Source organism: Bos indicus x Bos taurus, chromosome 4, assembly GCF_003369695.1.
Source record: "Bos indicus x Bos taurus breed Angus x Brahman F1 hybrid chromosome 4, Bos_hybrid_MaternalHap_v2.0, whole genome shotgun sequence".
NCBI classification, from domain to species: domain Eukaryota; kingdom Metazoa; phylum Chordata; class Mammalia; order Artiodactyla; family Bovidae; genus Bos; species Bos indicus x Bos taurus.
Genome location: NC_040079.1, coordinates 69648575 through 69665491, shown reverse-complemented (window position 1 = coordinate 69665491; position 16917 = coordinate 69648575). Strand labels below are relative to the sequence as shown.

At 41.5% G+C, this 16917-nt stretch overlaps 1 protein-coding gene across 1 annotated transcript in view; it reads left to right on the top strand.

Annotated features, from left to right (window-relative positions):
* Positions 1-12918, top strand: part of STARD3NL (STARD3 N-terminal like) — a 64300-nt gene extending 51382 nt beyond the window's left edge. The window contains exons 7-9 of the mRNA XM_027539617.1: positions 1598-1693; positions 8205-8280; positions 9451-12918. Coding sequence (XP_027395418.1) covers positions 1598-1693; positions 8205-8263 — 155 coding nt within the window. The 3' untranslated portion in view covers positions 8264-8280; positions 9451-12918. The remainder of the gene's footprint in view (positions 1-1597; positions 1694-8204; positions 8281-9450) is intronic.
* Positions 12919-16917: the final 3999 nt, after the last annotated feature.

Below are 16917 nucleotides of genomic sequence, written 5' to 3'. Positions count from 1 at the left end.
AATACTGGTGAAAAAGACATTCCAGCAGCAATAGCAGTAGCCAACGCCTCCTTCTCCTTAGACAGGTTGACCTTTTCTCCCTATTGATAATAGCTAGAGGTCGCGGAGCATTTCATGCCAAGGTAGCAGTTCTACATAGAAGTTCTTGATTCTCCAGAGTCTCCTATCACTGTCCATCCCACAGATGGTGCCTTTGGGCTGCCATGTGAATAACTGAGTGCCTGAAGGGGGACTGTTGATGGGTTGCTGATGGAGATGGAAAGGAGAGGAGGAAGTTAGCCAGCCAGAGAAATGTTCACCCGTCTCAGGCTTTCCATCCTCCTCTGAGTAGAGGGTGAGAGCTGGCAATGTGTGGTCATGAATCCTGTTAAAGTTGTTATCATTCCTTGTGTGGCTTTGAGCATCACAGCATGTTCACTGGAAATCCAAATGATTGAACTTTAGACGGGAATTCTTCTCTGCGTGATGGCCTTAGTGGAAGCACACACATTCCACCTGTCCCCTCAGACACATATAATCAAAGTTCAAAGCAGAGACTCAGACAGTTGTAAAACTTGCTATTTTTATGTTCTCTCAGTCATCTGGCTGGATTTGCCCCACCTAATAGGCAAAAAAAAAAAATTTATTGTGTCTTACAGAAAGTTAAACATGATTATAACCTCAAGATATAGTAGAAGGAAAAATAACCTTGTAAGTGATTTTATTTTTCAAAAGTTCAAATACAAAGATGAAATCGATGAGAAAAGAATTATCATTCAGGAATAGATTTTAAAACACATTAATCAGACTAAGATCCATCTTTATCCTGTGCTTTCTCTTCTTGTATGAGACTGTATTGTGGAAAAGGGACAAGTAAAGCTAAATGAAGCCACTTGTTAAAAAGAATTCCATGGTAGTTCAGTGGTTGGGACTCTGGGCTTCCACTACAGGGAGTGTGGGTTCAGACCCTGGTTAGGGAACTAAGATCCCTTGTGCTGCCAGGCCTGACCAAAAGTAAAAAAATAAAAATTGTTTAAGTTGTATATAAACATCAAACTGAACTTTAATGAAAGTACTTCAGCTGTTCGTGTGACTGAGGCTTGCATGCCTATGTGATTAAACTAAAGTTGCTAATAAAGCAAAGCACATAATTAGTGAAAACATTGAAAATACCATTTATTTTCACTGTCACCAATATTACATGCACACCTGGCACCTACTGTTTGGTCTGGTGTTTCCTCCAGCTTTATCTCGGTGTAACTCAGCTTCAGCCAAAAGAATGCATTGTCGACAGCCTCTCTGCTAGTGTTTTTTTGCTTTTATGCTGGCATTTCTCTAACCAGATGTAGAGAGGCCATTTGTACAACCTCATGAGTTCTTTTTTTTTGTTTGGCTTTGTGCTTTGGTTTTGATGTTGTTGATTTCTATAGGAAAGTAGGTATTTCCAGATGGGAAGATTCTATTAACACTTAGTTTTTGGTTGAAAGATTTTTCAAAGTACTCTTTCCTACTAAGAGTTTTAAAAATGTAATAATAACACTTTTATTTTGGTTAACCTGGCCACAAAGCTACCAGAACAGTGGCATCATTCCCAGCATCTGAATTTCTTCTCTTCCAGGACTCTTGATAGTTCAGGATGCCTCGGAGAGGGCGGCGCTGATTCCTGGGGGTCTTTCTGATGGTCAGTTTTATTCTCCTCCTGAATCTGAAGCAGGTAGAAAATTTGATTTATCATTTATGTTTTTGTCTATCATTCAAAAGCTTTTCCCCCTCACCTAACCCCCTGTACTTCTCAATACGCTTAGCAAACATTTAACATACCAGACATTTAGGGTGTGAATATAAATGAGACGTGGTCTTGATGTGCAACCCATAATGAGATGCAGAGATGCAAAAATAAATATGATAGAGGGTCTTACACACCGATATGTGGACGGGGAGAGTCTTGATGCTCTGTGTTATCTGTCACCCCCTGATTGACCTTCCTCCAGAATCCCCCATGTCTGAGAGCACCACCCACCCCTTTGCCCATGTGAGAAACCAGAGCCTCACTGGGGACTCCGGCCTTTTCCTATGGCTCCCAGCCCATCGTTCACCATGCCATTTTGAACCTCTTTGTTGCTACCTCCTTGATTTCATTTAAATTGTCATCACTTCTGTTTCTGCAACAGCCTCCTCCTCAGTTGCCTTCTCCTAAGCAGCCACCATAATACCATGTTAGATAGAATGACTGCATTGTTCTAAGGGTTCCTCATAACCTCTCTAAGGTTAAAGTCTCATTATCCCTGTTTTAGAGATCAGCAAGTTGAGGCACAGAGAGGTGAGATAGTTCGTCCAATATTACACAAGGAGTAAGAGAGTGGAGCTTGGACTTGAACCCCAGCTCCAGGACTAGCATCTATGATCACAGCTAATATATGCAAATTTTATATTTTTTTCAATATTAGCTAAGTTGACCATGTTATTATTCCCTTGCCTAAAAGCCTTCAGTGACATAAAAGATTAAGAAAGTGATTGGATCCTAAGCCTGGCAGAAAGCACCTGTATGTCTACCCACCATGGTCCACACTCTCCTCTCATTAGGCTCCTGTGTGCCAGTCTTAGATTTCTGAAAATACATCAGAGCCCCCAAGCCATTGTGCATCTTGCTTGTTCTATCCTTGACATACCTCTGTGGTCCCAGTGTCCACTCAGATGTTGAGAAGCCTTCTTCCTAACCCCACCCCCACCATGCCCCCTGACCCCATCAGTCGTAGGTAGGGCATCTTTTGCCTCATGTTCGTAAGATCCCTTCCACAGCACTGTCATCCTGGGTTGACTGTGCTGACTTTGGCAGTGACTTGGCCTGTTTCTGTTATTAGGATGTAAACTTGAGTTAGAGACTACATTATTTTATTCTCACACTACACATAGTAAATATTTTAAACACACGCACACACACACACACACACACACACACACAATAGAGTAAAACAAACTCCAGGCAGAAAGAGCCATGTGAAGATCAAAGACATCTTATTGTGACATAGGGAGTCAGGGGAACTTGAAGTAACTTGATACTCTGGACTATTGGTGTTGAATTTAAAAGCAATATAAAAGAAAATCATAGGGCTTCCCTTGTGGTGCAGTGATTAAGAATCTGCCTTTCAATGCAAGGGACACTGGTTTGGTCCCTGGTCCAGGAAGATCCAACATGCCACAGAGCAACTAAGCCCATGTGCCACAACTACTAAGCTCTAAAGCCCGGGAGCTGCAACTGCTGAGCCCATGCATTGCAGCTACTGAAGCCCTTGCACCTAGAGCCTGCACTCTGAAACAAGAGCAGACACTGCGATGAGAAGCCCGTGTACCGCAACAAACTGTAAAGCCTGCCGGTAGCAACAAAGACCCAGCCCAGCTAAAAAATAAGTAAATCTTAAAAAACAACAACAACAAAATCATAGAGTCAGATGAAATAAAGATATGATTGGGCAGAAAAGCTATTTCTCAGTCAACAGACACTAGGATGAGTATTAAACTTTTCATTACCTCATTATAAGGATGATTTCCTTGAGATTTTTGTATGTCAGAGGACTCAATCTTTTTTTTTTTTTTTTGAAGTTTACATTATAGTTCATCTTTTTGTGTACCTTTTTCCTGAGACTAATAGAATTTCTCAGCACCTATGTGTACTTTTTTTTTTAAATCAGAAGTTCAGAACAGCAGGATAATAATGTGAGGAATACCTCCTCAGGCATTTTTCATCAAGCAAGCCATGGGCTTCCTCCTTTGACTTTTACCACCCCCTAGTGGCATTTGAAAGCATTACCACATCATAGAATTATAAAGCTAAACAAAAACAACACTGTAAGCATTCCACTGGGTGGCTGCATTGTTTAAGACAAAGACCAGATTAGTAGTGGGCAGAGGAGTGTTCAAGGTTACTTACTTTACTGTGTATTTTCATTGTCTGTGTTCCATTTAGGAAAGAATTAAGATTAAAAACTATTCTTGGAATTAATGTGCCCAGAAAAGATTTTACTCTAAAACTTTCTTGTTAGGTCAGTGGACAAATATTAAATGGTTTTCAGCAGCAGAAGTTATAAGCTTTTTATCCTAGTACCCTGCTGATTGGCCCCTAGTCATTAAGAGTACAGCTGGGGCCTGCCTTGCCTGTTGTCTGTCTTTCTCTAGTACCAAGTTGAGTGCCTGGTACATAGTAAACTTAGAACTTTTGAAGGAATAAATAAAGAGAGGAAGAAAGAAATTGGAGGCACCAGAAATTTAAATGTTAGCATTTTTCCTTGTAAAGGAATGGCTTGAATTTTAGAGTCACAGAGCCTTGGAAAATTAGCACATTTTAGTGGATGTATTTTAAAGGATATAAGGTGGTTTTTTTGCAGATTTCCTTGCTGCTTTAGCCGTATCCTGTTTGCCTATGTATTAAGTTGAAAGAAGGAGGAAGCCCAGTTCTCTCTCAGATGGTCAGGTTGAAGTTCTTATGTGCTCAGATAATTTAAATGAACCAGTTGTGATGTTGGATAAAAGGTAATTTGTCACATCCTGAATCATTGAATGGTTGACTTTAAGAATAACTCAGTTGCATCCTGTCATCTGTGCTAAACAAGTCTAGATGGAGGCACTGAAAATTTAATTTGATGCCAAAATTAAATTTTCAGTGCCTCCATCTAGACTTGTTTAGCACCATCCATGCTGGTGTGGTAGAGAAGGAAATGGCAACCCACTCCAGTATTCTTGCCTGGAGAATCCCAGGGACGAGGAAGCCTGGTGGGCTGCTGTCTATGGGGTCACACAGAGTCGGACACGACTGAAGCAACTTAGCAGCAGCAGCAGCAGCCGGTGGGCTGCCTGTGAAATTATGTCGCCTGTGGTGTGGCTGCAGATGTGTCTTCTCAGTTGTTATAAATTCTTTCATTTTTAAGCCCGAGTTCTTAGGAGTTGCCCTTGTGTCCACACAGTATAGTGCTAACCAGTGATTGGACAGGTTTTGTGATCAGTCACCTTGGTTAAGACTTGCATCCTCGGGCAGATGGCCATTTGTGTGTATTGGATAGCACATTTGAATTTCAGGTCTTTTCGAGTCTTCTTCTGCTTGTGCTTTTTGCTGAATATTTTTGCATCTCCTCTGCACATTTTACAGCCTCAAAGTCGCCTGGTCTAGCACGGGTTCTCTTGGGTTTCCGTTGAGTTTGTACCCAGCTTCAGGCAAGCATATGCTCGCTGCAGCCTTGACCATCACCTCAAACCAGCAAAGACTCTGGGCCTTATGCTCACACACAACTGTTGCACCACTGCATTACTCCTCACCTCAAATGAAAGGAGCTCCTTCAAATGTGTAAATCTGCTGCCAGTCCTTACAGCCTGCCATATGTGGAAGAACCTTCATACCATGAAGCTGAGTGATGGGAGGTGGAGGAACAATATTGTTATCTCAGTTCTGCAGTTTTTCAAGCACTTCTCACAAAGTTTCAAGCCTTAGGTTGCCTCCCTAGCACTGAATTTGCTGTTTGGTTCATTAGTTTTTATAATTCCTTTTCGGAGAAGACTGGTTGAACTCGTTCTTTGACAATAGCCAGAACACCTTAGTAGCTTTCACTTTGAGATTAGGGAAAGCATATGTATTATTGTGTTTTAAAAATTTGACTTTATTTAGGACTTCCCAACGGAGAAGGCAATGGTACCCCACTCCAGTACTCTTGCCTGGAAAATCCCATGGACAGAGGAGCCTGGTAGGCTGCAGTCCGTGGGGTCACTAAGAGTCGGACAAGACTGAGCGACTTCACTTTCACTTTTCACTTTCATACATTGGAAAAGGAAATGGCAACCCACTCCAGTGTTCTTGCCTGGAGAATCCCAGGGACGGTGGAGCCTGATGGGCTGCTGTTTATGGGGTCGCACAGAGTCGAACATGACTGAGGCGACTTAGCAGCAGCAGCAGCAGCAGCAGCAGGACTTCCCAATAGTTCTAAAGCATGTCAGTTTATTGTGGCTTGAATGCCGTTACCCTCACAGGTGGAAAATGAGCCCGGAAACAGGAAGACTCCATGTGATCAGCTTCCTTAGACTCCTTGCAAGCGAGATGGCAGTTAAACCACCCTGGAGTCTCTAAGATTTCCGGCAGTGTAATAAGCTGGGAAGTGAAGCCTTCCTGCCACTGTATCTTTATGTATTTGTTTTACCACAAACCTAATCTGAACGATATGACATTTGTGAGGTTTAGGTGTGGGACACAGACTTTTCTTAAGCTTCTTTGGGGGTTCATTCTTCTGTGCCAGATTCGTTCTTGGCTATAATCCAGGCAGACATTCTCCAAAAAGTGCCCTTTTTTAAAAAAAAATAAAATCATTGGAATATAGTTGATTTACAATGTGGTGTTAGTTTCAGTTGCATAGCAAAGTGCATCAATTATACACATATGTAATATCCACTCTTTTAAAGATTCTTTTCCCTTATAGGTCATTATAGAGTATTGAGTAGAGTTCTGGGTGCTATATAGTAGGTCCTTATAAGTTATCTATTTTGTGTATAGTATTGTGTCTGTGTCAGTCCCACTTTCCCGATTTATCCTGCCCCCCAATTTCCCTCCTGGTGAAAGTGTCCTTTTTGAACTGTATTATGTGGTAAGAGTAAAGTGACAGTGAGGCAGGCTGCTCTTGTAGGTTAGTAGGTAACATCCTAGCCTGCTCCCTTCGTCTCCTCACCACCGTCTTTAGTTCCCTTCCCTAAGTATGAGAGGAATGTGTAATTGCTATAAAAATGTGAAAAGAACAAAAGTAGAAGATAACTGTCCTTCAGACTATTCAGCAACATTAGTATTGACAGTTTGTTTCTTTCTACTTTGTGTTTGTAATTTACATAATGTGTGTTGGCTATACTGTCTATATTATTTATATCCTTTTTAAAAAGTTATAAAGTCACTTTAAGTTTACTGTAGAAATTTTGGAATATCCAGAAATGTACATAAGTCACCTGGTCTTTTTTTTTCCTAGTCTTACTGATTCATGCTAGTATATAAAGTTATAAGTTTTTATCAAATACGATCTTATACTGTATTTCTTGTTATATATTTGCTTTTACTTTTATTGCATATACATTTCCCATGTTGTTATGTACTATAGAATTATATTTCCATGAAATATAATAATATAATATTTTTCTACACTCAGACATTAGATTTTTCTTCTCATTTTTAGGGGGAAAGTCTCATAATGGAAAAAAGTGTTATTTCCTCAAGGATATATCCTAAGGATATCATCCCAGAATAATGACTGGGTCAAATTCAAGAATACTAGAAGGTAGAGGCTTCCCTGTTGATCCAGTGGTTAAGACTCCATGCTTCCAATGTAGAGGGCATGGATTCGGTCCCTGGTCGGGGAACTAAGATCCCACATCCTGCATGTTGTGGCCAAAAAATGAATAAAAATAAGAATTGAAAAATAAAGTATGTTCTTAAAAAAAACAATAATAGAAGAGAAGGCAATGGCACCCCACTCCAGTACTCTTGCCTGGAAAATCCCATGGACGGAGGAGCCTGGAAGGCTGCAGTCCATGGAATCGCTGAGGGTCAGACACGACTGAGCAACTTCACTTTCACTTTTCACTTTCATGCATTGGAGAAGGAAATGGCAGCCCACTCCAGTGTTCTTGCCTGGAGAATCCCAGGGACGGGGGAGCCTGGTGGGCTGCCGTCTCTGGGGTCACACAAAGTCGGACACAACTGAAGTGACTTAGCAGCAGCAGCAGCAGCATGCAACACTGACTCAGAATGGTTGTAACTATGGTTGCTGAAACAGCACACAGTGGTGACTTTCAGCTTGCCCCATACTTTAGACTCCCTCTCTCACTCACTGAATACAGCCATTTTTCAAATACGTATATGAAGTTATTTATACCAAAGAGATTTTCACTTGAAAACCAGGTAAGCGTTTCAGCAAAGAAGCAGAAAAGGAGGAGCAGTGGATAATAGTTCTTGGTCTATGTGAATATTTTTAGGAGAACATACATGAAATCCATTGGACAGATTAGTGTGAATGATATTGAAAGGTTTTCCTTCTATAAGATATAACATAAAACTATTTTACAGTTTCATTAACTCAGATCTCTTGTGGATTAAACACAGTAGCCCTCATTTAAAATTCTATGCACATATATTAAATGTTAAAGAAATCATTTGTTACTGTAATTGAATGTGGTACTTTTTCTCCTTCCCCTTCTCTACCATCTAGGATCTGAAAATGAAGCTGAAGAAAAGCAGGACAGTGAAAAACCACTTTTAGAACTATGAGTAAGACTTTTGTTAAAGTAAGTCTTTGAAAATGAAACTGTTAATAGCGAAGTAGTTAAATATGGAGCCTTCCTTCAAGTAGATTCAAAGTTAAATTCAGAAAATGTGAGAGTGATTATAGTTATATTTCTCCTAATTACGTGAATTTGTCAGGCACATTTTATTATGTAAAATCTCTGAACATTTTCTAGGTATAAATTGGCAGAGGATGAAAACTACGTAAGAGTCCCATATTTCTGAATAAGGGTGACTTGGTTCATTTTTGTTTATTGTAGCCAGAGTGTCTCCATGTCAGGCATGATTTAATGACAAACCCTAACTTCTGAGGGCGGCAAGGGCAGCAGTCCCGGGAGGTAGTACTGCCCTTGTCTCCACTGGCAGGGAAGACTGAGGGTGAGTGACTGGTCCAGGGTCCCACAGCTGGCAGGGGCAGGGCCAGGACTCAGGCGCCCCGTCTGTACCAGCATCCACCCTGGTCCGCACAGGACGGTCGTCTCTGGAGGGTGTTGGAGCTTCTGCGATGACAGGTGTGGTCCAGTCACAGCAGTCGGGCTCCACGTGCCTCCAGGTCAGGGCACATTGTTCAGTCCCTTCAAATCATCAAAGGAAACATTTCAACCTCACAAATATGAGCGAATAAACAGTCAGTTGTAAAAGCTGTATTTCTGCTTAATTATTTAACCACAGAAGGAAAAGAATAGACCTTAAAACTTCATCTGATAAAAAAATAATCTGTTAACTATGTATAGTGAAGGATGTTAACTTCTGTAGACTTATTGTGGTGACCATTTCAAAATATATACAAATATAGAGTCATTATGTGATATAACTTAAAATGTTATTTATCAATTATATCTCAATAAAAAATAATGAAATAAAATTTTAAAGCAGGAAAAAGTAGTGCACTGATTCATAGAAGGTGGGCGGTTGGCATAGAGTCAGATATGCCGGCAGAGGCAGCCAGAGTCCTGGTATTGAAGGGCCTGCATCAGTGGTATCCACTGTGCTTCGGGCCCTTTTCCTACAACAGTGTTCAGACATACGACAAAATCGTGGGCATGTGAATAGTAGATCCTTTTCTAAAAGGCTTTAAGATCTTGTGTCGCCCCATCCGTGGTTTTTCAAGTGTAGCATTTTGCCTTTTTACGCTGCATCTCAAATATTGTTGTGTTCTCTCTTCTTCTAAGTGTGAAAAACCTTCATTGAAAGTCACCAGAAAGAAAAAGGAACTGGAGATGGGGTCTCCCTATTGAAGGTTGAAATGGTGACATCCACTGCTGACATTATTGAACGGCTAGTAAAGCATTTATTTATTGTAATACCTCACAGACATGGTACCATACCCGCGTCCATTTATGTTACCTGCCTGTGGCTGGTAAGAAATGTCGTGGTCCACCCTATGTTCAGTGAGACGGGATCTGACCTGTCAATGAATAGTTGCAGAAAGTCTTGTGCTATGTTCCTAATCAAAAAGACTTCTTAATATATTGGAATAACACTTTTTTAGTATGTAAAATATCTTTTTATTTTGATTTGCAGAATGGAATTTTTTTGTCTCATGTTTTGAATTTCTTTTGTATTTCTTTTTTAACTCCCTACATTTCCCTTATGTTTTTTAACTCATGCACATTCGCTGTTTGTACAATTTTAAAAGGTAATAAACTCCAGCATATCAAAATGATTAGTTTTATTTTTCCTGTTTGCATTATGTATTTGGCCTAAAGTATTAGACTTACAAAAGGGGAACCTGAGGGATTGTGAATACATGTAGAAGTTCACCAGAGATAGAATCTTTCTCTTAGAAGAATGATCTAAAATAGTCCGAATACCCTTCTTTAAACCCTTTCTATGAAATTATTTCCCCTTGTGTTTAGTTAGCTTGAATCAAAATGAACTCAATTCTATTGTGAGCTGTTTTTGTTAAAAAGAAATATTCAACACAGTGCTTCATGGGAAGCAGCATGTCTATCAGTTTCCTGTCGTTATTCATTATGTCATTTAAGAACAGAAGTGCAGCTGGAGCTCCCTGGGAGCCTGGGGCCTCACCAGAAGGAGCACCTTATGTGGAGAAAGGGGGAGCTCCAGGGTCAGGCTGTGGACTAAAACCTCCAGCCTTCAATGGTGTCATCACAGTGAGAACGTCCTGTCCCAGGAGTGGACCCGCGTCTACACCACGATCACAACGGGGCCTGAGCCGGACATCAGTGTGTGACTTTAACCTAGGAAGGAGCTCTCCCCCTACACTCAGGGTGGACTAGTAGGATGTGGCCAGTCCTCCTGGGAGGGCAGGGACCCCAGATGTTGGCTCTCAGAGAAAAGACAAGAGGAAGGAAGGATGTGACTTGACTGTGCTGCAAGTTCAGACTGTGACAGCTGAAGCCGTGACCTCAGCCGTAGAGCCCTGCTTCCCTCTGGAGCCGGACGGATGGAGTGCAGGGCCTGGACCCCTGCTTGGACCTGCTGGGTGGGGAGGGGGGCCACCTGCTCTTCATGCTCATGTTGCTGAGCAGCCCTCTGCTATTCACCTTTCACACTGTCATCTGATTTACCATCTGGAAAGCCTTGCTCAGATTGACTCTCAAGTTATTTTGTCCCTGTAGAGGGCTTGGGTGACTAGTATATATGATACTCAGTTGCAGAGCTAGGTGACCCCAGGGCCTTCTGTATCTCGTTTCTCGTGAGGGAGAAAGCACATCTGCAGTCTTTCTATGTCACTGGGTTCGGGGATTGGGTCTCATTGTCACCGGGTCTACACTGAGAAAATAAAACCAAGACATATCAGCCTCACAGATCATGGAAGAGCACAGGTGGTTGGTGGAAGGAGTCCTGTGTTCCAAGGAGTCCTGTCTGCCCTTTCCTTCAGGGTCTTGAGGTGCAGCATTTGGACATCCTGAGAGGAGCTCATTGGATGAATTCTGTCTATAAAAGTGGGGAACCTGAACCCCCAGCCCAGAGTATGTGTGATAACAATCGCAAGACTGTGCAGAAGGACCTTTTATTCCATTAGCTGTGACCCTTTGAAAGTGAGCAAAGTTGGTTGTGGTTTAACTGTTATTTTTTTGTGACACCCCAGCTACACTTTGCAAAGATCCAACCAGTCAAGGCCAGTTTGACTTTGAGCGTTTTCCACGAATCAACCACACTTGACAGAGCACGTGAACAAAATTGAAACCTGAGTGGGTGAAACCCCACCAACCGTACCAGCACCCTCCTGCTGCCACTCAGGTTGTCTCCCCACCCCCACTGCCCTCCCTTTTCTGCACCTCCCAGGCCAGGGCTGCCCAGGGCGAGAGAGGCAGGAAGTTGCTGAGAAGTTGGAAACTACCCAGCACTGTCCTTGGGGCCCCGGCAGGGAAATCAGCTACACAAAACTTTGGGTGATTTGCAGTTTTTCCATCTTGCCTTCTATGCTCTCCCAATGCAGAAATAGTTTCAGATTGCTAAGAGGATGGCCAGGTATTTGGGCTAAGGATGCCTGATCACATTCTTCAGAACCAAGAAGACTAAATTAGATTTCTTCTTTCTTGTATCTGGTTGCTCTTCTTTTGTTTTGAGATCTGAACTTCTATTTGGTTTTCAAAAGAACTGGTTTCACGGAAGCTAAAGCAGATTGTAAGCAAACAAACAAAAAACACCTTCCCAATTTTAAAGGAGACAATGTTTTTTCTAATACACAAAAAGGATTTTCGAATCACGTATTTTTTTCACCCACGTGCCATGCAGTGAACTTTTTGTTTTGTCTGTATCTATAGAAATAGACACTTGAATAAATGAGGATGGTTATAATATGTGTTACTATTATTACTCAATAGAAAAAGTGATCAAAGGACATGAATAAATACTGCAGAGGAAAGGAAATCTGAATTGACTTTAAATATATGAAGAGATGCTTATCCTCACTCACAGGAAGAGAAAAGCAAATTAAAACCACAGTGAGATAAATGAAATATTATTTTTCACCTGACAAATCAGCAAAATCCTGTCCTATGACATCACACTCCTGGCATTAACCTACCTTATGGTATAGGTACGGGTTGGTGCTGTGTCCATCACAGGCAATCCTAAAGGAAATCAACCCTGAATATTCATTGGAAGGACTGATGTTGAAGCTGAAACTCCAATACTTTGGCCACCTGATGCAAAGAACTGACCCAGTGGAAAAAACCCTGATGCCAGGAAAGATTAAGGGCAAGAGGTGAAGCGGGCGACAGAGGATGAGATGGCATCACTGACTCAATAGACATGAGTTTGACAAGCTCAGGGATATAGTGATGGGCTTGGGGTGCTGCAGTTCATGGGGTTGCAAAGAGTTGGACACAAATGAGCAACTGAATAACAGCAACCATCTTGGGAAAGTTGGCCACTGCTGTCAAAATGACCCAATATACATAGTCAAAATAACACAAAACACTGTTATAATTTCAACATTTTTTGTAATAGCGAAAGAGTGGAAAAAAGCCAATAATATATCACGGGGGCATTTTGTAAAGTATTGTATATTCACCAGTGAAATATCACACAGCTTTCTATGTATCCCTAGAGACTGACATAAAAGAACCCTATGCTGTGTAAACGCAAAGAAGTGCAGAATAATGTATATTGTTTACTACCTTTGTGTATGAAGCAGGAAATTAGAGTATGTATTCATGCATATACATTTGTGTTTTATTTATTTACTATTTGTATGTTCATTTGAATTTGCTAAATAAATAAAAGCTAGAATGATGGAGAGGAAGTGGAAGTGTAACCTATAAGAGGTAGAGAGGTACATAACAGTGGTTGAAGCAAGATATCTTAATGCAGTTTTTAGTGTTTGTTGATTTTGATTCATGAGATGCTATAATCTAATGATTTAACTGGGGTTTCCTAGGCATAATAGTTTTCAAGTACACTTCTTAATTTTCCTTGTCTTTAAATAACTTACATTTTCGGGGAAGATGCATAGTAGTCTGTCATATGATATCCTTTATTTTTTAGTTTCTAACTGGGCATTTGGATTAATTTGGATTTCTGTAAATGGTGCTATAGTGAACCAACATCTTGGCACCTAGATCTTAGTACATATATTTTATTTCCTTAGGAAATTGATGTGTCAGTGGTCAGAACACTTTCCAGAGAAGCAAGTTCTACACTATAATGAGCCCTATGATGGTTCCTTGCTGCCTGAGATCTGAGCTGGCAACGTTGGAACTGTTTCAACCACTTACTGCCTCAGCCAGCTGCACATTCAAATTACTGAAAGAAAATTTTTTAAAGTCTGATGCCTGGCCTGTGATGAAGTCTGGATCTCAGTGGTTCTTCCTTCTCTTCCTTCCTTTTCTCTGTCTTTCCTTCCTTCCATTTATTTTGAGTTATAATTCACATACCATAGGTTCCCCCAAAGATACCAGCTATTATAATGGATAAAGCAGCAGGACTTAGGTCAGGCAGACATGGCCCATGTGGACTCTGGCACTGCTCCATGTTAACTTGGAGTACATTTCTTGTTTCTCTGGGACCTGGTGTTCTCATCAGCGAAATGAGTCATACCTGATCTGTATTTTAGTGAAAACATCAGACATGAAGCAAGCAAACTGCCCAGCAGAACTGATGCTCACTAAGTGGTAGGTACTTCCTGTAATTCAAAGAAAACTAAAGAAAGCAAACATACAGGAAGTAGCCTAAGAGCACATTACAGGAACCAAGAGCACATTACAGGGACCATGCATTTACCCAGATTCGTTCTCACGACTAATAGAAATAACTGAATTTCTAGCTTGTCAGCTGAGTTTTACCAGCTTGGTGTAGTATCTCTGCTGCTGCTGCTGCTAAGTCGCTTCAGTCGTGTCTGACTCTGTGCAACCCCATAGATGGCAGCCCACCAGGCTTCCCCATCCTTGGGATTCTCCAGGCAAGAACACTGGATTGGGTTGCCATTTCCTTCTCCAGTGCATGAAAGTGAAAAGTGAAAGTGAAGTCACTCAGTCGTGTCCAACTCTAGCGACCCCATGGACTGCAGCCTACCAGGCTCCTCCGTCCATGAGATTTTCCAGGCAAGAGTACTGGAGTGGGGTGCCATTGCCTTCTCCGGTAGTATCTCTAGTTATCTCTTTTTACTCAATTTCTAATTGACTATTATATAAGGCTTTGAATAAAGTGGGAAATCCTGTATTACTTAATTGTGACCCGCTTGATTGACAACAAGCTTTCAAAAACTGAAGTCTATGAGGGAAAGCATTCCAAAATAGTAGAGAGAATTCATAGTGGGAAAGACTTTGAGAATTATTGCCTTGGAGTTTCCTCTTTTACTCTTGAGAAGTGTATAAAGTGCTCCAATTCTGTAAAGACTATTGAGATATGAGGGTTTTCATGTGGAACTGTACTCATCCTTGCCTCACTTTTCCATTGCACACCTGCAGATGCAGACTGCTCTTGAGATATTTACTTTATCCAACCAAGTGTCATGGACTTTAGCCACAGAGGTCCTATTACCAGATGGAAATTCAGTGTATAAAAGCCTTTCCAGCATGAAAAATTTGGGGATGGGTTGACCTATGACCCTCTAATTGCACACCCAGCCTAGGCACAAGGAGAAGAAACAGATAAAAGGCAATTCTCTTCACCTGCTCTTAGCCTAATGAGGAAGGAAATTTTCCGTTTTTTTTTTTTTTTTTTTTGATAAGTGGATTTATTATCTTTCTAGTTTTTATTGGAATATAGTTGCTTTACAATGTTGTGTTAGTTTCTGTTGTATAGCAAAGTGAGTAAGCTTTACATTTTCATATATCCCTTCTTTTTGAATTTCGTTCCCATTTAGGTCACCACAGAGCACTGAGTAGAGTCCCCAGAGCCATACAATAAGTTCCCATTAGTCATCTATCTTATACATAGTATCAATAGTACGTGTCTGGCAATTGCGATCTCCTAATCCATCCCACCTTCCTTTCCCCCTTGGTATCCATATGTTTGTTCTCTACTTCTGTGTCTCTATTTCTGTCCTGCAAATATGAACCTCCAATTGAAAGTAAAAGTAAACATCTATTCTAGCAGCAACTAATGTAAAAGTTAGGAGCAGAGTTCCAGTAACCAGGCTGCTTGGGTTCAAATCCTAAGTCTCTTTCTTATTAGCTGTTTAACTCTGGTGTGTGTGTGTGTGTGTGTGTGTGTGTGTGTGTGCACGTGCGTGCATGTGTGCTAAGTCACTTTAGTCGTGTCTGACTCTTTGCAACTCCCGTTGCAAAGACTGTAGCCCATCAGGCTCCTCTGTCCAGGGGATTCTCTAGACTCTGTTCTATAGATGAGAAAGCTGAGGCAGAGAGGAGACAAGGAGGGTCTAACTCTGGGAACCCTCCTTAGCTCCTCTCTGCCTCAGTTTCCTCATTTCTAAAACAGAGATCATTGCATATGTCTTCTGAGAGTTCAATAAGTTAACAGATGCTAAGACAAAAAGCAGAAAGCCTTTGCTGTTATTACTTCATTGGGTTACTAATCACTGAATTTGTAAATTGCCATAGAAATCTGAAATGACTTAATTTGAACACCTGATTCTAAATATGGGTAAACCTAGGAACATGATGTGGTCAAGGAGACACGACACAGTTGGTTAGAACAGACCAGGAAGTGAAGGTTCTAACTCTTGAGGAGCATGGTGGACCTCTGGTCCAGTGTTCCCCTATACCACATGGTAGCTGTGCTATAGTGGAAAAGGACTGGACCAAACTGATGTATGCCTTCCTGCCACCTCAGAAATGCACCTGGGCACCTAAGAGGCTTCCACATGGATTCTGAGGATCTGGCGTCTGCTGAGTCTAGGGCAGGAGCTGGGGTGACAGGATGTTCAGACTACCATCCACTGTCTTGCTCGGTCTGAGACTCTCAGTCCAGTTCATTATACTCCTGAAAGAGCAGTTACTAAGACTCACACTCACAGAGTCAGGCAGAGTTTCCATAGTGTTGATAACAGAGGGAGCAGCTATGGTGATTCCAGAGAATATACGTGAGGAGAAGGCAGACGCACCTGCAAGTCCTTAAGAAAATTCTCACAGACTCTTTGGAGGAGGCCGTTAGCAAAGAAGCAAGGCATGTTCTGTTTTGTTGGGGTTTGTTTTGTTTTTCCCAGTAGCAAATGAGTCAAGGGAAAGCCACAGGATCCTAGGAAACAAAATATGGGCTCTGAGATCTTAGAGACCTGGCTCTAAATGACTGTTACTTACAAAAGAGTGATCATGAGCAGAATACTCAATCTCTCTAATCTGTAAACTATCGACTTTAACTGTACCTTCCTCCAAGGGCTCTTAGACAATAAATGGGATTCCTGGTGAATTGTTAAAACTGAGTCCAGTTGAGTCAAGATGAGTCCAGCTTGTCCAGAGGGATATGAGATTACAGATGATTCTTGGTAGTTCGGTATATGTGTAGAATCTACCGACTTTACAGTAGAGCTACAGACAGTAGATGCTAATGTTGCTGAGGGCTTGCATGGTCCAAGCATCACCAACGTATCTACTCCTCATGTTCCAGGAGACATAACTGTAACTCTGTTACACAGATGTGGAAATGATGACACTGAGAGTTCAAATCGCTACCTGAGGTCACGCAGATACAATACAGACCCAGGGTTCAAATCCAGGCCCTCGGGGCTCAGAGTCTTCATGCTGCGCCCTCCACCCAGTGCC